At 38.4% G+C, this 26,995-nt stretch overlaps 1 protein-coding gene across 2 annotated transcripts in view; it reads left to right on the top strand.

Moving 5' to 3' along the window:
• MYT1L (myelin transcription factor 1 like) overlaps nucleotides 1-26,995 on the top strand; it is a 216,919-nt gene that overhangs the window by 188,889 nt on the left and 1,035 nt on the right. Inside the window, exons 17-21 of one of the 2 annotated variants that reach the window (XM_057371820.1) lie at nucleotides 752-973; nucleotides 17,050-17,141; nucleotides 20,222-20,325; nucleotides 24,789-24,932; nucleotides 25,252-26,995. The exon at nucleotides 25,252-26,995 is cut by the window's right edge and continues 1,035 nt beyond it. In XM_057371820.1, coding sequence (XP_057227803.1) covers nucleotides 752-973; nucleotides 17,050-17,141; nucleotides 20,222-20,325; nucleotides 24,789-24,932; nucleotides 25,252-25,392 — 703 coding nt within the window. In that variant the 3' untranslated portion in view covers nucleotides 25,393-26,995. Of the gene's footprint in view, nucleotides 1-751; nucleotides 974-17,049; nucleotides 17,142-20,221; nucleotides 20,332-24,788 lie in introns of both variants that reach the window. The other variant, XM_057371813.1, reaches the window with a different exon arrangement.

Genomic DNA, 26,995 nt, shown 5'->3' on the forward strand with positions numbered 1-26,995 from the left:
TAGACGTGTTACATACCAACACAGAGGAAAAAAAAAGCCAACATCATTTTCTTTAAACGTTTCACTTTGAAGATTCTAACCTCTTACCTTCTAGCCCTGGTTATTTGGTATTTAGCAGTATACAGAACAAACACATGGGGGACCATCAGATGAATGCAGAGGTGCCTTCATTGATCTCTGGGCTGTAGCACACAGTCTGATCTAATCACCCCTATTCAAAGAGGGGTTAGAGGTGCTCAGCATTTCTAATGAGGTGCTCTGATCATGTCATAACTATGTATACATGACATTTTCATGACTTCACACAAGTCTTTAGGTTCCCTACCTATAAATAAAATGTACCAAGGATTATACTCTGTAGGATTTTATGCTTATGGGGGTTTATGGGCAATTTYGCTGCTGATCAGAGCTCAGTAGCAAACATTTCAATTCCATTGTGATATTTACTGTGATAAACACCTGCAATTCAAAAACATATCTCTGTCCTTTTGTTACAATGCTATAATGTCAACATCTGTAGATGTAGACTACATCTACTGGCTAGCCTCCTTACGGYTGATCAAAGAGCTCTTTTTTTTTCAAATTATAAAGCTTCATTTGGGATTTTACCCACTAGAGAGTACCTTGATTACGTATGCAACCACAGTGTAGGATTATTCTTTTCCCTTTCATTTATTTTGACTTCGTTGTAGAGACTACCAGGTATATAATGGCAAGACAATAAAGTTTATCTCATCTATCTGCTATCCAGATGTCCAGTTCCTGGCTGTGATGGTCAGGGTCATATAACTGGAAAATACGCGTCCCATCGCAGTGCATCAGGGTGTCCTCTTGCTGCCAAAAGGCAAAAGGATGGGTACCTAAATGGCTCACAGTTCTCGTGGAAGTCAGTGAAGACGGAAGGAATGTCATGTCCAACGCCTGGATGTGATGGCTCAGGACATGTCAGTGGTAGTTTTCTCACTCATCGCAGGTGAGTAACTATGACTTACGTTTTTCTCTTACACGTGCTATTTAAATCAGGTTTAAAATACAGCATTTTGTCATGGCATTTCTCTGTTTCTTTTAAATTTCATTATTACTCTGAAATATAATCTGTTCTACATGTATTTGTAGTTAACTGGAAATCCAGACACACAAGTTTTTTTTTATTCAAGCCCTTTGCAAATACAGACCTGCATTTGAATCTCTAATATACAAAAAATTTTTGGGAGAAAAAACATGCATGACAGTAATTGTAAATTTCCTATTGCTTTATTGAATATTTCTGGACAAATTACCTTGGAATAGACTTTGTAAGACATGTCTGAGTCCCCCTTATTTTCAGAAATGTCAAACACATTCTTGATTCTCAAACCTCAGAGCATGGAACTGAAGAATTTAAGGAAAGAGTTCCATAAAACAAAAATATTTTTTTCATTTGGTAATGAACATGTTTGTTTCAAACAGTATATATAGACTACAGAACATTATTTAAAACTAATGGAATGTAAATATTTGACAAAAGAAATACAAAGCTCAATTTTTCCTAAACTTGGCAAAAATAAAAGAGCTTCAATGATAATGTTTTCCATAGCTTTTAAAAGAAGCAGAAAGTGGCCAGTCTAGTAGGAATAAGACTTGCTGCCATTTTTGATATTWGATTATGAGGAAACGAGGATTTTTTTGAGCTCTGTCGGGAGTCTAGGCTTGAAAATGACTATAATGTCAAAGCAAATTTCTTATTATGTAACTGCTAATATAAAAGTCCATTACTTCAAATATGTCAAGCTGATGTCCCTAATTTGTCACCCTCTCCAGGCAGACCTCAGTTGAACTTCTGTACCCTTTACTTAGCTAAACCAATTTGATCTTGTTTTGTAGGCAGTTCTGGATACAGAGGTGAAAAGTGTACTTCTTCCTTCTCTTGCCTGTAACTGTTGCCTTTGATTATTTCTTTGACAATGCTTTATAGCTTCACTCAGAAGCCTTAGCCTTACTTCAGCCTCTCCAGACTTGGTGCCCCTAGTTCCTATTTATTGTTTAGGCTCAGATCTGTTTTTCTACTCTGTGTTTTATGGTACCTGCCACAAAGGGATTCTGGTCCATGACCTGCAGTGTTACCGGAGTGGTCAAATGTGTCACACAGTCTGCAGATCCCAGAGGCTTTAGGAAGTAGGAGATGCAAAACTTAGACCATTTGTGCAGATACCACATGTGGATTTAAGTTTCTGACTTCCAGTAAAATAACAGTATTAATGTTCGTATTTCAGTTTAACTTTCTTCATAATCGTGTAACATTAACTCAGAGAGATCTATCATTAAATTTTTTAAATTACTTTACCTTTAGTTAAAAGGTACCAAATACCAAAAGGTATTTAGTTAAACATAATTGCTGGGAGATTGCTTGCAAGGAGTATTCACATAGAAAACACAGTTTCAAGAAAATTCTTGCAATAACAAGAATAACTAAAAAGAAATGTATTGATGCCAAGTTTAACAATTTAAAGGGCAAATTGTAGCTAGAGATATTTTTTAAAGGAGTACTTTCATTAAAAAAAAAACCCAACTAATGGAGTAACTTGAATATAACATAGCTGCAGAGCAGCCATACGCATTTTTTAGTACCACTGTCTTAAGTAGAAACAGAGACATAAATGGCTTACCCTATAATATCATTTTTTTGGGCAAAAAGACCCCGTGTTAGAGGATTGTATCACAAGATGGAAGATTGTTTAAAAAGATTGATGAAGTAGACTGATCCTAGTTAATTGTCTTGATATAACAGAGGGTCAGTATTCTAAGTAGTGAGGAAATTGAACAACTTCTTGAAGCTCCTGTAAGCAATGGCAATATTAATAACTAGCCATAWTATTTTAAAAATATTACTAGYTCTTGTAGAAGTCTGAAGACTGTWAAAAAGGCTTGTTTAATTTGTTCAYACGAAGACAAGCACATGGAACCATTTTAGATGCCTTAGGGTTACTCATATGGCCTCCAGCTGCTGCTCACAAAAGTGGGTCCAGTACAATATTTATCAGCCTTAGTGATATATCGCCTCAAATGGCATTTCATGCCTGTACATTGGTGATTGAATCAAACTCTGCATGTAGGACTGAACTTCAGAACAGTTCACCTACCTTAAGTTCTTCACTTAAGAATCTGCTTGTAGAAGATGTAGGATGAATTTACTCCTCTTCCAGGATCARGGGATCCTTGAGAGTTGTTCACTTCACTCAGTGAAGTAGACACCAGCCTTTAATCAATTGTACCACAAATGTCACTGAATATGTCAAGAGGGAGGGGGTTCCCCTGCCTACTTTATGCCATGGGGAAGGTTCTAAGGGCATTGCAGTATGGCCATACTGGGTTGGCCAAAATGACTGAAGACACTTCATTCTTTAATTGTGACAGCTGAGAGCTGAATGTCCATCTGCAGGGGATCTGCAAGGATGATGATCTTGTCAAATGGACAGGGTCCAGAGCTCAGTGGCATCTTTGACACATAGTTCCCATGCTCACATTAACCCAGGTGTCATAAACTGGAGCTCAATCCCACTGTAATTACAGACTATCCATTTTCTTACATAAGCATGAAATATTCCCTCACTTTGAWTGTATYCATTCTATTGSATATAAGACTGTGGTCTCATCCTGTAATAACATTTTGTTATACAGCTACACCTGTAAATCTCAAATTCTCACCTTCTGAAGAAAAGCAATGCTATGCCAGTTACACAGTGAGACCACATATTCTTTTGCTGGTAGAGCTGTGGTCAACATGCATGGGGGGAAAGTGGGRGAGTGCCTTTAACTGAGTCAGTAGAAGGTCCTCAGGGAGGAGTAATGTTTTCATTTTTGCCAGTGCACCTTGCTGCTCTTGAATAGGGGATTTTTCCTTCCCAGTGAAACTACTTTTCTGTCAGCAGACTTCTATAAGCATATATATATATATGTATATATATATATATATATAAACGGCATTTGCAGTTGTCCTTTATGCATTCTTCGAGATTTTTATATTCTGACATTTGTGGATAGCTGTTAACATGCTGCTGTTAAAGTAGCTGTAATACTCTGGAAGTGAACAGCAGACTGACTTGTGAAAATGATGTCAGCTTTTGAATTTATTAAAATATGTATTAGGAAAGATGTTTTTGCGATAGAGATTTCTTAGAACTTCTGTTGGCATTTTACACATGGTGTCATTGCACTGGTATCAGTGGACACTGGAGATGATCCACAAGGGCTGGTAGATTAATAAAAAGCTTCTCCAACTGATACGTAGTCTGGAATTTAAAAATATCTGCATATTCTTGCATTCATGCCTCTGAAGCAGAATTAAGTAGCCAATGAAAAAAAGTCATAAATTTCAGTGCATTTTGAATCATACCATATGATCAAAGGTACCAGCAAAGGTTTCTGGTTTTTAATATTTTCTTGCCTGTTTGCAGAAATTTCTGTGAATAGTCTTATTTTGTCAAGGAGTTTGCATTAGGAAAGAATGGAAACAGAAGGTTATCAGCAGAGACTTGAAGCATAGGATTAAGAGTCCTGTGCTTCAAAAAGGAGCCTCTGCTAGCAAGAGAGGCCAGTGTGAAATTAGATAACCTATCAGCAATATGAAAATTAATTGGAAGGCATGTAAGCATGGAGTTAGTAGATAAATTAAATAGGTTATAATGAAATGTAAATTGCTTATTGTACTGCTGTATTGCAGTTTATTTCTTGAGCAGACCCTTACATCCCTATATTTGATTTAAGAAGATTTTAATGGGTGGCGTAATTTCTAGTACTGTGATCAGTAGGGATTTTCTCAGAATGTACTTGAATTTAGTGACCCTGCTCCTTTGCATAGAAGAGGAAATGTGTTTGTGCTGACTTCAGTGGAAATTACATGCAGAAATGTCATTTCAGATCTAAAACAGTGCTCTTTTTCCCATTTCCAGCCCACTTGTATTTACATCAATGTTCACCCATTTTGAATACATTAATGTAGCTTTTAAATTCCTTTTAATTTGGAAAACTGGTTTAACCCCAATCAGAACCTCAGCCCCACAGAGTTGCTTGCTCACTTCCAGCAGGATGGAGGAGAGAATCTGAAGTGTGAAAGTCATGGGTTGAGATTAATAGGTGAAGAAAAAGTCACACTCACAAGCAAAGCAACACAAGGAATTAATTCACTGCTTCCCATGGACARTCAGGTGTTCAGCCATCCACAGGAGAGCACGGCTCAAGTCTCTCAGTGACTTAAGAAGACAAGCACTGTCTCTTCAAATGTTCCCCCTTTCCTCATTCTTCTTCCCCCAGCCCTCTATGCTGAGCATGACACCATATGTTGTGGGGTATCCCTTGGGTCAGTTGGGATCAGCTGTCCCAGCTGTGTCCTCACAGCTCCCAGCTTGTGCACCCCCAGCCCCATCAATGGTGGGGTAGGGTGAGAAGCAGAAAAGGCCTTGACTCTGTGTGAGCACTGCTCAGCAGTCAGGAAATCATCCCTGAATTATCCACTCTATTTTCAGCACAAATCCAAAACAAAGCCTCATACCAGCTACTTTGAAAAAATGAACTCTATTCCAGCCAAAGCCAGTACAAAAACTTATGCTGGTAGAGCTGTAATATATGAGAGGTGATCAAATTACAAGTATTTTTCAGTATAATGCTGAATAGAGATGAAAGCGTAGGACAGGATAATCTTTATATAGGGAGCCTGTATCCTTGCTGAGGATGGTAGGACTCCAGTATCCATACAAAAGTTTATAGAACAGGATTTGTATTTGAGCAGCAAGGGCATGCCACTGTGTTTGCAAAATGTGTAGCTGTGCTGGGAGGAAGCAATGGACATCATCCACTGCCCTTTCCCTTCTGAAGTAATAAATGTAGAAATTGTCAAGTGATTATGGGAGATGATGACACTAGGTTTAGGCTTTCTGCTTTATTCATAGGAAGGTTGAGTTAATGGCAAGGCTGTCAGAAAGCCCACAGGAAGCAGTTCACTCCGTTCAGCCATTACCACAGATTCATGTCCTGAGGTGAAGGAGCACTGCCAGTGCTGTTTCCTCCAAAAATTCTAGGCTGGTCATAGCTCTGAGTTACACAGCTGCATTGCTAAGCATGGGAACACACAGATTATGAAAACAGGAAAGCACAAAAAAACACCCAAAACYTCAAGACAGGAGCTGCCCTCTGCAGCTGCTTTCTGGAAGCTGGCTGATACCAGCACTCACATGGATCCTCAGAGGACCTCTAAGTTCCCAAACWCTGAAAGCATTTAGGAGATGACAAATGTGAGGGAAGAAGATTGGAGATGTAGACTTTTCATATGCAGATTCTTTTTCTCATGAAATATGCTTTGCTAGAAATAGATACTGAATAAAAATCCTCTGTGCTCAACCTCAGCTTCTGAAGRGAAGATTTGCAAATACCACCTACTGTCAAACCTCCTGGTGCTCAGGGCTGCAGCCTCAACCTGTGTCCTTAGAACAGCATCTTCCCCCAGGGTTAATCTGGGGTGGGTGGGTGCCCGCAAAGGGGCAGTAGCTATATAATAGAGATGCTTTACAAAACAAAGGCTAGTGGCTGCAAATTTGCTCCTAAATTGTTGTAGAGTTTTCAAGATTTGAGTGAAGTCACATCCTGTCTTAACAGCAGCTTTCCTCAGCTTCAGCATTTGAAAACATAAAAATATTTATCATTAGGTCAGCAGTGGCTCTCCAGCCTGTCCACATCTTTTTGCATAGTGTGACCCTAAACTGAACACCATGTTCCAGGTGTGGCCTGACAAGCGCTGGGTGGGACAATGACCTCTGTGTCTCTGTGGTGATGCCGTTGTTGATGCAGCCCAGCACCCGCTGCTCTCCAGGTCACAGCAGCATCRCTCTCTCACACTGAGCTTGTCATCCCCAGGACCCACAGGTCCCTTTCCACAGAGCTGCTCAACAACCTGRTAGATCCCAGCCTGTGCTGTGCTCCTGGGTTATGTTTTTCCAGTTTTCCAGGTGCAAGACCTTACACTTGTCTTAGTTGAACTTCATAAGGTTCTTGTCAGCCCCCTCTTCCAGTCTATCCAGGTCTTCCTGCAGTGTGACTTTCCCTTCCAAAGTGTTTATTTCCCTGCTCAGTTTGGTATCATCATCAAGCTTCATCAGGATACTCTTGGTCCCCTTGTCCAGATCAGATGTGAAGATTGTGAATATGGTTGGGCCCAGCACGTTTATCTGGGAGGCCTCACTTGTGGCAGGTTGTCAGAGGGATTAATTTCATAACTTTCCCAGAGACTGAAATAAGTCTAAACCTGTAGATCTTCCTTGAAGCTCTTGTAGATGTGGTTATCATTACCTTTCTTCCAGTTTTCTGGGATATCCCATGATCGCCACAACTTCTCAAAGATTAGGAAGAGCCTTGCAATAATATCAGCCAGCGCTCCTAACACCCTTGGTGGGCACTATCAGGGCCACTGGATTTGTAGGGTCAAGTCCTGTAATAGTTCACATGCAACTCTTCCATCAGTGATGTCAGTCTGTGTTTGCATCAACCTGGAATTTTGTTCCCAAGGCCTGGGGCCCAACAATGTTGGTAAAGACAAAGATGAAGGAAGTGTCAAGAAGCTCTGCCTTTTCTGCATTGTTGGTGACTAATTCACCTCTCCYATAATACAGTGGGTCAGTATTTTCTTTCTGTTTCCACTTACTCTCTACATACCTAAAGAACTATTTCTTGCAATTTTTACTTTTCTGGCCAATTTCAATTTGAGCTGAACTTCTGCTTTTCCAGCTGCATCTCTGCATCCCCTGGCAACAGCATTGCCATTCCCAATGGGTATTTGCCCACTTTTCCATCTCTGTACACTCCTCTTTTGGTTTTGAGCAGACACAGAAGCTTGCAGGTAAGGCAATTGCAAGCATCCTTTAAAACACAAAGGATCCAAATTGCCAGATGAGTTCTCAATGTGCTCTAAATTTCCAAATACCCTATTTGTCAGGAGTCTGTGTCTAGCAACATCTTTTGAAAGGTGTTCCTTTAATGTACTGAAAATGCTAAAAACTTTGCAGAGAGAAATTTCTTTTCCCTGTTTGTGCAACATAAATGCTGCCAATGTCCAGATTTGTAAGAAGATTTTAATACGCAATGCGTTAAAGTGTTTGATTGCATCTATTTCTAGCTTGGTCTCTTGTCAAGTCAACTCTTGTCCGTGTTTTATTAGTTGCTTCAGTAAGTTGACAGAGTGCCACATTTGTGTCAAAATTAATTCCCTCTTAGTTCTTGTTRTTTTACTTTTTCTCTGGTAGGCTTTTTAAGTTGTTTAGGGTGTTTGCTTGTGCATTTGGCTTTATTTTGTCTGTCTTCTCCCTGCCATTGATTTGTTTACTGTTTCCAATCTCTTAGTTTTTCCTACAAGCTGCACATTGCAATTCAGCAGGAAAACATCAAACATCATTAAGAGTGTAGAAGAACTGACCAAATTCACTTCATTTAACAGAAGCTATAAATGACAGTGATAAGCATCATCATGAAGACATTATTAAAAATGACTGGCATGGAAATGCTTTGACATTTCCAAGAAGGCAAGGAAAGAAATGTGTCAATTAAATGTAAAAATAATAATATACATAAAGAAAAAAAATCTATGACGTGGGTCTTGCAGTAAAAAGGATTTTTTACTTAGTAATTTTGTGTTGACCCATAAGCATACAGGAAAAGGGTCTTCCTAAACTGCTTTTCAATAACTTTCTCTTCCCATCTTCCTTCTTTCCTACTGTAGTGTTCCTTCTCTGTCCGTGTGGCTCCTGTTCAGTATTCTTCCGTCTCAGCTTYTCAGTCCCCAGCATTTGAGGTAGCTGGTGCTCAATTATGTCTCCTGAGCATTGGCAGAACAGGACAGGCAGTCTCAGGCAGTGCTTCCAGCAAGYGTTCCTATGCTGCAGGCCCTGCAGCCCTGATCGGGGCTGATGGCAGGGAAGGTTCCCAATTCTCATCCACACAAAGTACATGGAGGGTCTGGCACTAAACACTAACACATCCACCCAGCATGTCCAAGTGACAGTCTGTCAGAGGCTTAAAGCTCTGCCAAATCTACTTTTGTCTTCATGAGGAGCAGCAGAATGCATCTCTAAACTCAGCRCAACATCCCATGAAATGTCGTTTCTTGTTCCAATTCATGGACAGTTAGACTTACTCACTGAATTATTTCTACTTTTTTGTTCCCCTCAGTAGGGACAAAACAATGTAGGGACAAAATAGTGGTATACAATTATATCCTGAGAAATAGAAATATTTTTCCTGTGACATTTGGGAAAAAAAAATATGAGTCTGGCCATACAGTTGCCATTGAAGATTTCAGTCAGATCAGTTAAAATCTGCCAAAAGTCGGAAGTGACTAAATGCAGAACCTGGTTGTTGAAAGAGTTAAGCTCTTTGACTGTAGGAACTTTTGCCAGCTCTTTTCATTATGAGCTGGAAGAAGAATGGAATAGTATTTTAATCAGATGTACCATCTGTTAAACTGAAAGGCTCTTAACAATAAACTAATCTAAAAGGACTTAAGAGGTTTACTTACCTTGGGAGAGTCACAGAGAAAATAATATGAGATCCATATTAGAAAAAGCAGACTGCACAATATAAACAAGAAAAATCATTTTGCTGAGCAGACCTGATAAATTACAGCAGACAGCAATTGTACAGGTGCTTGCAATGTGACACCTCCTTGATTTCAGGCACTTAGCAGAAGCTGTCTGGTTATAAGTCTGCTTGTCCTCATTCCAGACATAGCCCATAAAAAAGCAGAGAATATAGGATGGCTTTTTAGGTTTCAGGAGGGATGAATTTTCCTCTTGAAATACCTTTTTCTCTTTACCTTTTTTTTTTTTTTTTCTCTAAACAAGTGTTTAGAGAAACCATGCTTCATTTTAAGCCCAGAGTGACTGGGCTTGGTCTCTTAATAGATCACTTGAAATTCTGAGCTGCCTAAGAGCACTAATCAGAGTTGTGTAGCTAAACACACAACTTACCTGTTTATACACAGGGAKGTCTCAACCTTTCTCCTTCACAATACACGCCCTGTTGAACAGCTCAGTAAACCCACTGGTTTTCAGGTCATCTGTCCTGTTGTGGGCAGTCACCAGAGAGGAGAGGCTGATAAACTTTGCAGAAGTCAATCCCCAGTTCCTCGGGAACGCARTGCCCTTCTAAGTGCATGGCTTAGTGCTGGGGCCACGTGTAGGTCATGTAATGGGCTGCAGTGGGTATGGACTCATCAAGGAATAAATTAGAGATTTTTGAACAGTTGTTGCACATTGGGCAAGGGCCAAACCTCTTTCCCCGTTCAGGGATGATACAGGTCAAACCTCATTAACACATGTGAGAAGCCCACCCATGAAGTTTCTTTGCTGACTAAGCAGCTTCAGTTAACTGTTAAATATGATGTAAATTTGCCAAGGGACTACTGTGCCCAGCTGAAGGGCAACTTTGGCAGTGCTCTTACTGTTCCTGCATTTCGAGATTCATTAATCCCTTTTCTGGTGTATATTTATGCCCCTAGGGGATTCCTTTGAAATTGAGTCTGCTCTCAGGGCCTTTTCCCTCACCTTTGCCATGTTGACAGTTCTGCATCATTTCTATTTTTGTTTTTCTTACCTGGTGCCTGCTTTGTTCTTTCGTTATGAGGGATAGGCATAATTAAGCTAATGCTATCTTACCTTTTAAATCTCCAATTAAAAAATCCAAATACCTTCTTTTCTTCTGGGTAGCCATTCACTCTGTCTCATTGTCCATTTGGTGCCTGACTGAGCAGATTTTAATGCAAATTCAACCCTCTCCCTCTAAAATAAGAGCAYAGTTCTTTCCAGAAAGTTGTTCTGAAACAATGATCAGATATCATTAAAATAATTTTGAAAAGGTTGCGTTTTGTTTTAATCACAATGGCTGTATTTTTTTATGGCCACTTGGGTAGTGGTTTAATTTTTCTTACTTCTGAAGCCAATGCAAAGATTGATTTAAACAGAATAAAATCTCAGCTACTTTCCTCAGCACCTTTGAAATGCAACTTGAATTAGGAGCTGTCACTTTCCACATTATATCGAGCTTTTAGTGTTTTTAACTTGGTTTCCCTCCTGCTTCAAAATCAAAGTTTTTCATCCCGACCATTTGGGTGTGAGTTGCAAATACGCCAAAAAAAACCCAAACAAAGTTTAAAAAAAAAATCAAAAAAAAAAACCACACCAAAAAAAAAACCTCAAACCACCAAAATACCCAACCAACCAAACAGATGAGCAAACAAAAGCTTTAACCAGGAAACAAGACGTATAAAGGGCCACATTAATCAAAATCATTTTTTTCCAGTAAAGAATTCTGAAACTGAGCTGAACAGATGATTTTTTTGCAACAGCCAACACCACACAAAGGCAGCTGGGGTTGTGTGGCCAGTGGGGAGAAGWGATTCCTCTAAGAGTCACAGCAATCTCCATGCAAACAAAACTAGCTTGTTTGCAAAACCTCTCTCCTGGATTCCCTTTGCTTCACATCTCAGTAAGAACCTGGGGAAAAGCCAATCACCCTTAAATGTAAATAAAAATGAGTGCTGGTTTAGGGAGGGTTCCTTTTATCTCTGCTGGAGTTGTGCATTGAGTATTTCATCCTTTAAGGTGTGTAGCAGAATTTACTCATGGGAATAAGGAAATTGCTGAAGTTGATACCCTTCAACATAGGAAAAAAAAAGAGTGGTTCACGGATTTAATATTAAACCAAGGAATGGGCTACTTTGATCGCTGAGTTTGATCTCTTAMCTTGAACTTCAAACATCAGCAAATATTTGGGAGCTTAGTCGTAAAAATAAGGTTTCAGCCATTAACCAAATGAAACAGTCATTCTCACTGTGATCTGTGTTTCCCTGAATTTCAACAAGATTTACATCTGGGGCCTCTTTTGAATGTATCTCTAGTTAAAAGAAGTCTCTTGAAAGTGACTTGTTTCTTCCTCTAGTCTATAGAGAGTGCTATTTTTAATAAACAGGAGAAGTGTTTCATTTTCTTTTTGAAAAATCACTGTGGTAGTGAATCTATAAATACCTTGCAGAGTTTATAAAGTTTGTCCTCAGGATGCTTCTTGGATACTCCAGGTTGAGGGGCTGGTTTCTTTACACCCTGTTATTTCTTTCTTTGTAATCATCAGCGCTTGAAATACCAAATATAGAAGTTGTGTTTTATTTGACCTTTATCTTCTCCTTTCCCATATCCCTACTTCTCTGTTTGGAAAATGTGTTCTTCACTTGACAAGCCAAGTGCAATTCCTTCAGCTTCAAGAGGGACTAACTGTATCTGTCTGCTTAGGGAAAAATTATGTTTAACAGAGCACAGCTGGAACCCAGATAACTRAAATCAGTCACCCAGACAATTGCTCCACTTGATCAATGATCCTGCACTCTGGTGGCCTCTGTTGTTTGCATCCCTGAAGACAATGCAATTACATTCTTGAAAAAGGTCAGGATTTTAGCACACATTTATTTCYTTTTAAACTAAATTTCTTGGTAAATGTGCACTGAGCACTACATAATTACCCCTTTAAAATTTTCCCCCACTAATTTTTCTTTTATTTTTGAACAAATTTCACCCTCTTTCCAAATCCACTGAATATATGGCACAGCACTGGTTGCAGTAAGATAACCACAATGCTAAACCAGAAAAAAAAAAAAAATTGGTCTTCATATTATGTTCAACTCTAACAGAAACAATCACTGTACAGTTTTTATGGTATTTTGTAAGTTATGGCAGAGGTTGGATGTTCTGCCAGACCATACTTTTCTTTCTCAAATTAGAGATTAAGCCCAACAGTAGAAATTCATCAAGAGCCAAGACACACTGCATCCTAACAAAATAAGGTACTGATGGACATCAGGTTGCTGATGAGCAGAGGCTCACAGCTCTGGGTGAATCAGCAACTTAGGGAGCCAGGGCTTGGTGCTTCTCACAGCCCCCCCAAAATGCTGTCATTTCAAGCCCTGTGCATTCCAGAGATAAATCATGGCTTGGTACATTTATACTGAATTAATTACAGCAGTACCCCAGCAATTYTGTTTAAAAGTCTAACTCATTTTTGTTATGGAGAGAATACTCAATCAACTGTTTTTATATTTTCTTTGCATGATATCTCATGTCTATGAGAATAATAGTTGGAACAAGTTAGATAACTGTGATTAATTTTGCTAGTTCTTTGCTGGAATGAATAAGCTGCAGAATTCCATGATTGTGTAGAATTCAGTGTAAAGTTTGAAAACCTATGACAAACATCAACTGTAAAGGCTTCAAACTTAATCATCATAGAATATCCTGAATTGGAAGGGACCCATAAGGATTATCAAAGTCCAGTCCCAAGAGTCACACCCTGTGCCTGAGAACATTGTCCAAATRCTTCTTGAGCTCTGTTAGGCTTGGTGCTGTGACCATTGCCCTGGGGAGCCTATTCCAGGGCTCAAACACYGTCTTGGGGAAGAACCTTTTCCTCATATCCAACCTAAACCTCCTCTGATKCAGCTTCATACTGTACTTAATGTGAAGATACGTATTTTCCCTAACAAAACTACTAYCTAGATGGTTTTCATCTTTTTTCATGTTTGAGATATTTAAAGCATTTTTGCACAGCACTTAAAGCACTGAAACAGCTTTCAGTTAGTTTTCTTTGTTTGCCAGTCAAGGGAAAAGAAAATMGTATCTACTCCTTTCTGTCTTCTGTCTCCTTGTACCCTCCAGTCTTCAAGAAATCTCAAGCAACTGTCAGTCTCACTGGGATCTCAATTCAAGCTTTTTGGTTAACTTTACACCTGCATAAGGTTCGGCCTTCGTACAACAGCCCACTTTTGGTGCAACACTGATTTGACCTTGTTTTTCATCTTCCTGTATATCCTGACTTATTTTCGTTGTTCTCAAATCAAAGACCAGTTGCTTCCGCAGAAGTAAATATAGTCAATAAGATAGAATGGAAGAGGTAGAATTTCCTTGCAGAGTAGAAGCTTATTCTAAAAGTCCTGCTTTACTTTTTTAATTACTTAAAACAATTTTAGGTAACTTACTTAAGAACAGAGCTGGGCAAAAAGGATGCAYGTTGCTATCTTTGACTAATTAACTTCTAAAGAATTTAACCAAGCTAAACAAACCASTAAAACTCAATACTCTAATTTAGGTTACTTACTTGAAATCTGCCTCAATGAAACTGAAAGTGTCTGGCTCAGGAAAGTGAGCTAATCTGCTYACAATACAGTATACAGTTAATGAAGATTTGCAAGTAAAGATCTGCAGAGGAAGTCAATGGCATGGTCTGGCTTTGGTATCTTCCTCTGTGGTAAGCAGGACACCTTTGGGAGTTTTGAAGGCTTTCTTAAATTTCATAAAGCCACTGGAAAATTTAGGACCATCTGTTCATCCATGGCCTCTTTTAAGGACTGACACATAACAAGCTAAAGGCAGTCATAGAGGTGCATGATRCACATGTTTAAGCCATGCATGTGARGGTTGGGAAAGGAAAAAGATGAAGCTTGTGTCTTGGGCATGCAGTTGCATTGCAAGAAACCCATTTTGGTCGAAGTCCTTCTCTGTCTGTGCATATTGTATGAGATCACCAGTAGGTAAGAACAAAACTAATCTGGCTACAGAATGTGGAGGCCTTCTCCATCCTCGCTTGTATGCCCAAAAAAGAGGCGGCCCTCTGCCTTTGCCATCACTAACCGTGATTCACCTGGGTGCCTCCAGGGGAAGGCAGATCATCCATGCAGAGGGACTCTCCCAACAGTTCCAGAAACAAGGACAGAGCACAGCACCCGGATCTTTGTGGTTCAGTTTAGGCCAAAAGCATCTGATGCCAGGGTGCCTGAACTGCCGAGCGATGGGTACTACATATGTGCCTACCCTGGCAATAGATCTTTCTCCAATGGACATAGGACATGGACTGTTGCTGTTTGGCAGCTGGAATGTGATCCCCCTATGCTGAGGAATAGGAAAGATCGGTATTGCATAGATGGAACATTGTACTTGGGGCCTCAGGGTGAGAGCACGAGTTGGAGCACCCTGGGTGCCAGTAGAGAGGCAACCTGCCAGACAAGCTGAGAAGATATCTACAGGTTTAGTCCTGAAAACTTGGTGTATAGAGCTATGGCCTGGGATTAAGTTTGGGTCCTTGGCACCAAAATTTGGATTTAGGCATACTGAATCTCACAGATGATTTCTAATACTTGTGAACAATTTTATTTATTTTTTTAATTCTTTTTCTGTGCTCTCAGGTGCACTGTTCTGGCATCCAGGTTTCTTGTTGGTCTGTTTGAATGATGAACTTGTAGGCTGTTAAAGGGCTGATTTTATTTTGAGGGATTCCCCAGGTTGTCATCAGTCAAGACTTTTAGAGAAGAAAAGGTCTTGCAGACCAAGATGAGAATAAACTAATGAAGTTGTTATAATGTGATGCTGACTTCTTCTGAAAAACAGTGAGGACACAATATGAAAAAAAATCATTAAATCAATTGCAAGATTACCAAATTAAGTCAGATAAATTATGCAGAAGCTTTGCATATACCATTAGCCCATTTCTTTTTCTGTGCCACATTTTTTTCCCAAAACACCAAATACTCTCCTTAATAATCTTCAAGGCTCCCTTTGACACTTCAAGAGGGCAATTATTTACAGTCACACACTGAGTCCATAGCAGAACTTGGAACAGTACTTTGGCATCCTACCAACTAGGCTACAGCCAAAAAGCTACTAGTTTATGCTATTTCTTGATACGACTAGTATTGTTTTATTATAAATCTTCTTAGTCACAAAGCTGTATATAATGTTGAATGCTGAGTTGTTGCTGACAAAATAATTTTTTAATTTATTTTTCTAAGAAAAATTCCTTTTATTGCATGACAGCAGTTGATAATAGTAGTCTAGGCTTTTCAGAGAAACATTTTCAATAATCAAACACTGCATGTAAATTAGAGGATTTTATTTAGAAGGAAGTTGTGTCTTTACTCAAAGAAATGTTTTTAATCAATTGACTATGATATAMGCAATTAAAAATTGTAAAAAAAAAGTCTTCCTTTGGATGTAGAGAGGAAATATAAATGTGCATGTATGCAGTGAGAGGTACATGATGGTACTCAGTTTCCATGGCTATGACAACTGAAATATTGAGGCAACAGGGAATTTTTTCAGCAAACTTCCAAACTCCCTTCAGTAAAGCTGCAGCTTCTGCAGAGTAAGTTTATAGTTTTCCATTGTTAAATTAGATTGAATATGTATTKTCTTTTACCTGTGATAGTGCAACTACATTAAAGACATGACTTTGGAAAAAAAAGGAGTTTGTATGTAGCATTATTGGTTAAATAGTGAGCACTGTCTGATAATTGTTTTTATTTTTACAATAAAGTCTGCTAAGACCGCATTTGCTATCAAACTGTTTTGTACAATGCAATTAAGAAGCTCAATATTTTGGCAACATGAGAGAGAAGAGATAACAAATACWGCATCATAAGACATATATATCCCCCATCAAGACAAGGTCATTTTTATTGGAATGACTTTCCTTGGGCTCCAAYAAAAAGCCAACACATAGTTACTGCCATTTTAAGAAACAATTTGGAAAAGGGCAATTTAGCCAGTTCAGTAGGTGATACTCACAAAGCACAGTTTATAAAAGCTAGTCATTTGGATGTGAAAGGTAGCTCATGTCCTTTCATCATTCAGTTCCATGTTTGAGCATGTTAATCAAAAAGGGTGGAAGTTCAGAGCAGGGACATGTGAATTCCMGTGGGAGTAATTACACAATAACTGCTTTTAAAATAAAACTTTTTGTTTAAAGTATTATGTCTTTAGAAAATTGGACTGTATATCTGACTTTTATATTATCTGTCTATGCRAAAAGAATTTGGAAGAAAAAACAAAACTGTGAAATCACTACTGGTAAGTCCTTTTTTTCAGACTAGTGCACTCTTTCTGTGCTAGGCAGTGAAGATAAACTATGTCTCTGATACTGGTTTTATTACAGATTTGGATTACAGATTGCTTTTCAATGACCTGTCAAAATTAACAGGCTCCTTACTGTTCACAGTTTATCAGGATGCCCCAGAGCTACTTCAGCAATGAAGAAAGCAAAGCTGTCTGGAGAACAAATGCTAACAATAAAGCAGCGGGCCAGTAATGGTAAATTTTTAATCATTACCTTCTTAAATACCTATTCTCTGTAAGCTAAAGTTACTGTTACTCTATTGCCTTTTTTTTCCTACATGTATAAATCTACTCTGTATAAATTGTGAATTCACTGTCAGTAGAAGTGAAATCAGGTTTTATGTTGTGAAAACCTGAGCCAGGAGTAGAGCAGTCAGAGTGAGTTAAGTCTGCATAATCTAAAACTCTAAAATACTTCGAAGCCAAATATACCAATACGATTTTCTGGTTCACATTTCATTCATCAAAGGTGGATTGTTGGTCTTATATTGTTCCAGTATTCAGAAGAGAAAAAGGGTTTATTTCCAGAATGTCAATTCCTCCTGAGTTCCCTTGAATTCATTTGGACCTGTGGCTCTGTAATCCCTGGCAGATAGRGATGGCTTTGTGCCATTTCAGCTCCAGTAATCTGCAATTTTTGTTGGGAGCCTTGAGTTGCGGGGAAGATGATGAAAGTACCTTGGATAAAAGTCAGAATAGTACCCCGGTAGTTGAAGTGCAGTGAAAGCAAGATGTAGGTGCTTCAGTTCAAGTAAGTTTGCAAAAGGCTTGTCTGGGAGGTGCCCATGTCCTGAGTTTTCTTGGAAAACTAGATAATCATTTAGTCTGTGACAGTGCGTGCCTTAACTGTTGGTGCTAACTGTGTTTGGAGACAGAGCATTTGAGCACAGTGTGGGGGCACCTCAGCCCTCATGGCCAGCACAGCTGGAGAAAGCAGTGGCTGCCTTTGTTCAATGGCTTGTAACCAGGGAGTGCAAGATCTGGATGTTATTTTCTCTACAATCTGGGTAGTATTGAAAACTGTATCTGCCATGCCCAGGAAGAATGCTTTAAGGAGTAATATGGGGATATTTTGGCGACTTGGACACATGGCCTGGCTGCACAGCCCAGTGGCCTTCTATGATGGGGTGACTACATCAGTGGACAAGGGAAGGGCTACAGATATCACTTACCTGGACTTCTGTAAAGCCGTAGCCATGGTCTCCCACAACATCTTTCTCTCTGAATTGGAGAGAGATGGATTTGATGAGTGGAGTGTTAGATAATAAGAAATTGGTTGGATTGTCACATCCAGAGGGTAGTGGTCAACAGCTCAGTGTCGTGATGGACGTTGGTGACAAGTCCATTGGTGTSYCTCAGGAGTCCATATTGGAGCCAGTATAATTAATATCTTCTATTARTGGCATGAATKAAGGGATTGAGTGCACCCTCAGCAAATCTGCAGTTGTCACCAAGCTGAGTGGTGCAGTTGACACTCCTGCAGGACAAGATGCCATCAAGAGGGACCTGGACAAGCTCGAGAAGTGGCCCATGGGAATCTCATGAGGTTTAACAAGACCAAGTKCAAGRTGCTGCWCCTGGGTCAGRGCAAACCCCSGTATCARTCCRGGCTGGRGGATGAACAGACCCAGAGCAGCCCTGCTGAGAAGGATTTGGGGGTGCTGCTGGGTGAGAGGACCCAGCCATGTGCCCTTGCAGCCTGGAGAGCCAAACGTGTCCTGGGCTGCATCCAAAGCCCCATGGGCAGCAGGGAAGGGAGGGGATTCTGCCCCTCTGCTCTGCTCTGATGAGACCCCCCTGCAGTGCTGCATCAGCTCTGGGTCCCAGCACAGGGAAGACCCGTTAGGGACAGTTCAGAGGAGACCACGCACATGATCAGAAGGATGCAGCACCCCTCCTATGGGGAAAGGCTGAGACAATTGAGATAGCTCAGCCTGGAGAAGAGAAGGTTTCAGGATTACCTAATTGCAGCTTTCCTGTACCTGAAGGGATCCTACAACAAAGATGGAGAGGGACTTTTTACAAGGGCACATAGTGAGAGGACAAGGGGAAGTGGATTCAAACTGCAAGAGAGTAGGTTTAATTAGATATTATGAAAGTATTTTTTACCATGAGAGTGGGGAGGCATTGCAAGAGGCTGCCCAGAAAAGCTGTGGATTCCCCATCCCTGGAAGTGTTTGAGGCAAGTCTGGATGGGGCCCTGAGCAGCCTGGCCTAGTGGAAGGGTGTCCCTGCCTGTGGCAGAGGAGTTGGAACTGGATGGTCTTTAAGGTCCTTTCCAACCCAAGCCATTTTGATTCTATGATGTCCTTCCTGTCAGTCAGGCACTGTGGGAAAGGTGTGCAGAATTCACACCAGCAGAAGAACAAGAGTGGGAGCACCAATTTCTCTGGCTTTGGGTGTTCACACTTTGACTTGAGAAAAAACAGATCTATCTATCTATCTATCTATCTATCTATCTATCTATCTATCTATCTATCTATCTATCTATCTATCTATCTATCTATCTATCTGTCTGTCTGTCTGTCTGTCTGTCTATCTATCTATCTTTTCCCAGGATTATTTAATATTTTTTATATTAATTATAAGGATAAATAAATTAAACCCTTACACTACTCCTGTCTGAATTCTTAGAAATTCAGATGCATTTAAAATTCTGTTGTTTTTATTATTTATACCACAAAATGTGAGAAATCACTTCCATTTTGCAAATTCTACTATATATCGTTATTTAGTAACACCCTTCTGAACTGTGGGCCATTGTGAGCCTTCAGAAACCATTAAAAACAACTGCAGAATCACAATATATCCCAGCACATCAAGAAAATTTCACTTTATTGAGAAAAAAAATTTGAATTAGTTACAGATTCTTTTGATAATGCTGTAATGTGAAGAGATTAGCATGTTAAAATTTCTTTACTCTCCTTCAGAAGATCTGTAAGTGGACACACTTCAAATAAATTACAAATGACAGTGAAGCGAAATTTGTTGCTGCAGGTGCATTTCTTATAAAGTTAAATGAGTGTATATAAAGTTAAAGGTCTTTTTGATCCTCTGGGCATTTTCAGCACTTTTACTGGAGAATTGCTGCAATTTTAAAAGGAAAAGTAGTGGAAAGTGCTTCTTTTTAACTTCAGAATAAAAGTTTGAAGAATGCTTCCATTTTCTTTTTTGCTTGAAATAAATTGATTTTCAAATATGGAAAGAATTAATTCACTGAATTCTGATTTAAACCTTAATTATTTTAACACCCCTTTTATTTTTATGTCACACAGGTATAGAAAATGATGAAGAAATTAAACAATTAGATGAAGAAATCAAAGAACTAAATGAATCCAATTCCCAGATGGAAGCTGATATGATTAAACTCAGAACTCAGGTAACAGTTTTATGAAGCCCAACCTTCATAAATTCAAGCTGCTTTTTCTACATGACTGGTTAAAAGAGATATAGGAAATACATTGTTCCCTTTTATGTTTCTTACTTATTAGGATCTCTATCCATATTTTTCTATTTATAAAATCAGAAAACAGTGTTGATTATGCAATTTCCACATCAGTTACCAACAGTAAAAAGAACAAAAAGAACTCAGCAAAATACATTCTTTAAAATAATGTCAAAACATGACCTGTCATGGTCAGCTTGATATTTCCCCTTGATAAGGCTATGCCTTTCTAATAGCAGTTAAAATATTGTACGAAGCGTGGCCATTAACATAAGTTACAAGGTAAAGGAGTCCAGATGARCATCAGGGCTTCTGACAGAACTTACAGAGGAAATTTAGAAAGAGAAGTGAATATCTGTTAGGCTTCATCGTGTGATACACTAAGTGCAGCCCTTGGCAGCAGTAGTGGTTCCAGAGATCCAGCTTCCTTTTTCATTCCCCATAAATTTGATAGCGGGGGAGGAAGTGGAAAACCTAACATTAGACTATTATCTAAAATCCCATTATTCAGCAGTCCTAAAAGTGGATGGAAAAAGCAAAAGAACACCAATTGAATTATTTCCCTAGAATTTTCCAGTGTCCAACATAGATTCCGGTTCTTTTATCTTCATGTGGTTTGAGCATGGGCACCAACAGTGAAATTCATTGCAGTCACCCATTTGTYAGTCTTTAGTCCCATGATCATAGTCACTCAAATTATCTCAATGGAAACGGAGTAAACCATTTCTTGTTACTACTTCTGCTGCTTCTGCATTCTCCTCCTCCTCTTGTATACTCATAAATACAAAACCTCTATTTCAACATGGTTTTTATTTAACTTCTAAACCTTAGCCAAATTGATGCTGAAACCTCACTTATATTTTATGCCTGCATTCAGAGTTCTATTGTCATTATTCAGCCTTTATAGAATTTGACTCAAGGTTTACAGTTTCCTGATGTGACCAAATATAACTGTAGGCTAATGAGGACAAAATCTGCAAGAACATAAAGCAAGAAGAATAATAAATGGCAGGAAAATTACATATATTTACTCTGGAGAAATGTGGTCATAAATTTTGAATCTGACAGCTTCCAACTGCCTTGTTTTCTTTTGCTCAATATGCTGTGGATGCTATTAACATACAGRCTGATTTAGCTCAGTTTTTAAAAAATGTGCAGCAGTTTTGCTGTTACATGTACTTTAGGTAAATGTTCTGGTTGTCAATAATTTGCTCACTTTTAATTTTATATTGGGCCACATGAATTGAAAAATAAAGCCATGGTAATGCTATCACAGGTATAAACATACTGAGTTTCAGGGATGTATCTAGGAATTTCACATCAAGCTTTGATCTGAAACGAGTACAGAAGCCATACTTTAGTGGACTCAGTTCCAGCTTTCATACTCCAGACTAGTGCCATTGCATATTCTTAGAAATCAGAGTAGGCACTATGTGGGAACACTGCATATTCTTGGTAAAAGAAAGCTCAGCTGGTGATTTTACCCTCAAGTTAAAAGGATGCTTTTCACACTTCAGTGCAGCAGATTTAGAAAAAGGGTAGAATGGCTGGCAGTGGCACATACTGTCATTAAAATATTTAGTGGGATTTTAAAMAGGGGAGCTACAAGAGACCATGAAAACTTTGTTTTGTCCACCAGTCATCTTTACTTCCTAAGCCAGTCCTAACAGGTGCTTGTCTAACCTGTTCTTTGCTTTCTACACTAGAAATTCCACAATCTCTGGGTAATCTAATACATACCTGTCCTTATCCAACTAGCTACTAAGGTCTCACAGAGAATCCCAACTGAATTAAACTTCACMAAAAAAAATCTGGGGCCTTGGTTTTGAACTAATACACTCCCCTGAAGATAAGCAATTTACATTTCCAACACATAGTTACATCATAGTCATTATCAGACTATTAAGAGGAGAGTAGTCAACCGTCCCCTTTATTTGCAATAAAATTRTATTGGGCATAACAAAATGTTTCCTGATAAACCTTTAGAAAATCATTGTGTACTCAGATTTCAGTGAAACTTGACAGATGGAAATTATGCAGTGGGAAAATAGTGGAAGTTATGTGAACGCCAGAAGTAGCAACAGTCTTATTTGATACAGAAATGCAACCCATATGATTGTATGTGCTAGTGGAAGTTTTTCCTGTGACTGGGACAGGAACAGGAAATTCTTCCATGTWGAATTTTTCTGTTTAATAAAGTGAAAAGTCAAGCCTTTTTCTTCGTTGGAGTATCCTTTACTCAACTGCCTTTTTGCTTAAGACTTTGGAGAAAGTACTTTTAATCTAAGATCTAGTAAATTTGTTCAAATTTAACATGCAAACATGAGAGGAGCAGATACACATAAAGGGGAAAACACATAAAGGAGATAGAGCAAGAAAAGATCTGCTAATGATTGTGTGTCTCATACAAGCAACAGATTATCCCATTTTTAGAATATCCCATTTTCAGAATACATAAAAGTAAATATTTCTTAGTTTTAGTGTAAAATGTGGGGAGGGAAATTTCAGCCTTTAAGTGAACAAATACAATCATTAAATATGCCAGTTTTCTTAAGATACTTACAGATGAATGCTAAGTGAAATGGCGAGATGTGATGATCAGCTGCCGCTATATTTGCAGATACATTTGCAGGTGAAAAAGGACAAAAAGATCTATTCAAGGTGCAGTGCTCAGCTAGATAGAAAATCTGTAGAATGTCAACTCCTGACATTAGTGTGAGATGGCTGCAGTATGCCATACTAAACTGAGCCTTCATTKGCATTAGACTCCTCATTCTGGTCTGTAATATAAAAAACAATGTATAAGGTAGATATTGGAACACAACTTGACTCTAACAAGCACCTATGAAAGATGTTTTGCATTTGCATACAGCATTTCCCTCTAATACAAACAAGCTGAAAGCAAAATAAGAGAAGAGAATTTGTGTCCTGGTTCAAAACTGAAGAAAGTGTTTTCCTGCTATTATATTTTGTGTAAATGGCTCAGTATCAATTAATTGCAACAAAACCAAGCCCCTGCAATACTGGCAACTGGAATTAACTGCAGTATACACCTGTAGTCAAAGCAAATGATACTTGGAGATTGTTTATATAGGTACATCACTTTTCAAAGTTACTTCTGTGAACTGATGGGCTGTGTTTCCACAAGCAGACTGAAACTTTAGGTCCAAAATAAAACTTGAGACCTCTAACTACCTAACTGTGCCACCAGTTTTCTAAAAATTTACTTACCTGTGGTCAAGTTAATATGCACCTAAAAACTTACTCCCCTTCTGATTGCTACTACTGCACAAACCTCTGACCTTCCCATCAGCATTTTAATTGTATCAATTCTTCCCATAGCTCACTCTCTAGGCCAGTGTAGAAATGGATAAAGCTCATTTTGAGAATTCAAAACCTTGTGTTCTTTAGCATCTTTTCCACTTCAATGGCTWCTTGTTTTGCCCTCTTGTCAATGCATGTTTTAGCCTATGCACACAGAGCACACTGTACACTCTGTAATAGATGTTAACAGTTATCATCCCACACGGAAGGTACAATCAGGGCTACAGAGGAAAGTGCAGACAGATGTGAGTGAGCTCTGCATGTGCTCTTGATGAGCTGGATGTAAGCCAGTGCTGATCTGAAATCCTTATGGCTCCATTAGCACAACAGCTCAGGGAAGCTCCCTCTCAGCAAWGCTTTCAGCTCAAGCAGGGCACCATGCAAGGTCAGAGCTAATGTGTCTGGTCGCCTGGAAACACAGGCRAAGCACAGTCTCAATTGTCTTCACCTGTACATGCAGCAATACCACTGGGCTACGTGCTATGTGTTTCTTCAGTTTTACAAGTCATTGTTTGTATTGGAAAACTTTTTTAATTTGTACATACATTGCAATAACATGGAGTTGTTCAACATTCAAAAGCAGCCTTGTGAATTTGCACAGAATCAAATTATCCTTACAAAGAGCCAAACACCGGCAGCAAGGAGATGTGTGTGCTTAATTAATAAGATATATGTGTAGCTGAAAGTATAAGAAAAGAATTACTTACTGCAGAATGTCCCTAAGATTGGCTTCTAGGAGTTTAACCGCATGGGTGAACTTGCAGAGCTAAGGTCCTTCTTAATGCCTTTCAACTGTACAAGAAAAGCTCAGAAGGAGTGGAATCAAATCCAAGTTCATTCACTCATTATTACCAGTATTGAAAAGRCAAGCTGTGAAAGTTATACACCATACAGTGGGAATAAGAAAGCCTTAGCGACGATAAGAACTGCAGACTCAAGCAAAACCTTTCTAAGCATGAATGAATAGACCTTTTCTCCTTTCCCTGGTGTTTCTGTTCTCTCTCCCTTCATAGAGTGCATGCTTTGTACCAGCTTGCCTTATATTACATTGTACACAAATTTGTCCATTTTAGATTACCACAATGGAGAGCAACCTGAAGACGATAGAAGAGGAGAACAAAGTAATTGAACAGCAAAATGAGTCTCTTCTTCATGAATTGGCCAATTTAAGCCAGTCTTTAATTCATAGTCTAGCTAATATCCAGCTGCCACATATGGTAAGTGATTGAGAGCACAAGTTAAGGAATTTGGCGATCTTCAGTTCACCTCATACAATAGATATCTTTTTTATGTTTATGTTTCATCAACCAGTTGGATATTTGTGGTAACAGCACTGAAACCATAGAGATACATTTAACTGCTAACAGACATGGAGGGCCTGTTCCAGTGTATCCTGTAAAATTAAGTAAGAACTAAATAGGCATTTTAAATACTATAAAAATGGTGGCAATATACCTTACTAATATGTTATGCTTAAATGAATATACGATTAAGAAAATAAAAGTTGTATATGAACTACTATTTAATATCTCGTAGGAACCAATCAATGAACAAAATTTTGATGCTTACGTGACCACTTTGACGGACATGTATACAAATCAAGATCGTTATCAGAGTCCAGAAAATAAAGCCCTACTGGAAAATATAAAGCAGGCTGTGAGAGGAATTCAGGTCTGAACAGCTGCTATAGTGATGAAAATCTTGCTTAAAAAAAGGATGCCTCTTGTTTTTTGCTGCTGTAATTTACCAGAAAGTGTTATATATTTATTTCTGTTTGAAACAGTGTTATGCTTACAAGACTTCATAATGATTTTATGTCTTGCTTTAAAAATAGTAACTGCAGAATAGTTTTTTGAATACATTCACATTTTGTACGTTTTCATATAAGCTGACATAGTGTGATATGCCATGTAATGTTTATAGCTGCTAATGTATGCACATTTTTGGGGTATATATATTTCTGAAGAGGTAAGCTGATCAAAATAAATAGAGTGTAAATTCTTTTTAATGCTTTAGTGATTAAATGTTTTAGTATTTTGAACTGAAATGGACAAAAAAAAACAGCTTTGAATGACAATGTTGCGGTCTGCAGCCACTTTTTAAACACTATCATTTTGCCTCATGTTGGAGGATTTTATGGAATTTAAGAAATACATTTTGTGTGCATATTGTTTCATAGCAAGAATTGGTTGCAAAAATGCTTTATTTTTGAACAATGCTTGAAAATATTATGTGACTTTTGTTTTTGAAGGATGGTGTGTGGTGGGGGCAATAAAATGAGGTTTTTTGAATTCCAAGAAAATGGCATGGATTAGATGTAAGTTACAAAATGGGTAATTTATTGTAAGACAACATCAAGCCATGGAAACTTGACAGAAGATTCAAAGCAGCTTAAACAGCACTTTTTAATTAACTTCTAAGCATTACATGGTATGAATATGGGAACTTCCATTATGAAAAGAACTATATCAGAGGTGGACAACGCGAAGATTTCAGCTTTTGTTTTCAAATAAACTTTGGAGCCAACATTCTCTTATTTCTACCGGACTGCTAGTGCCCCTCTGAACTATCTGTTATAGCAATGTAGTTCATCTTTCAGAAATTCTGTGGTTTCAATTCAAGATGGAGGACAATATTTAAAAGTTAATATTGCCTTTTCACATCTTTAATTTTGGGATAAATACAAATGATCCGTGTCTATTAGAGTTACTGAACTGCATTCATTGCTGTAGCAGGAATGCAGTTCAGTAARGATTTTTCCTTTTGCTTTGCCAAACATTCAATCCCATTTTTAACATTTTAATATTTATGTTTCGCTTTTTGTTGGAGAACAATCATTACTGCAGCATTCACATATGCTTTGTATTTGTTCTACTATTACCTATTGCAAAAATGAATGCAATCAAAATTTTAATGTAATTAAATATACTTCAGCACTTTTTTTGCTTTAAACAGGATCATTTTAAGGTAAAACTTATTTGTACCTTCAAGATTTGATTGTTTTCTTCAAAATGACTGCACTATATGTATGCATAAGACCACTTTTTATTACTACATTTTTCTTTTTTAAGTAGTAAATTTGGTGATGTGTTGTGTTTTACAGATGTTGAATTTATTTAAATTTGATAGCATATCTTTTCCTTCCATGTCTTGATGTTATGCAGAAAGTACAAAAGTACTTTAAAATTTTGTTATGAAAAAGATGGGTTTTGTAAAAAATAAAATATTTTTAGCAGAACAGGACTTACAGGGTCATTGTCCCCACAATGTGCCAGTTGAC

Source organism: Malurus melanocephalus, unplaced genomic scaffold, assembly GCF_030028575.1.
Source record: "Malurus melanocephalus ecotype Western Australia unplaced genomic scaffold, MMel_1.1 scaffold_6, whole genome shotgun sequence".
NCBI lineage: Eukaryota > Metazoa > Chordata > Aves > Passeriformes > Maluridae > Malurus > Malurus melanocephalus.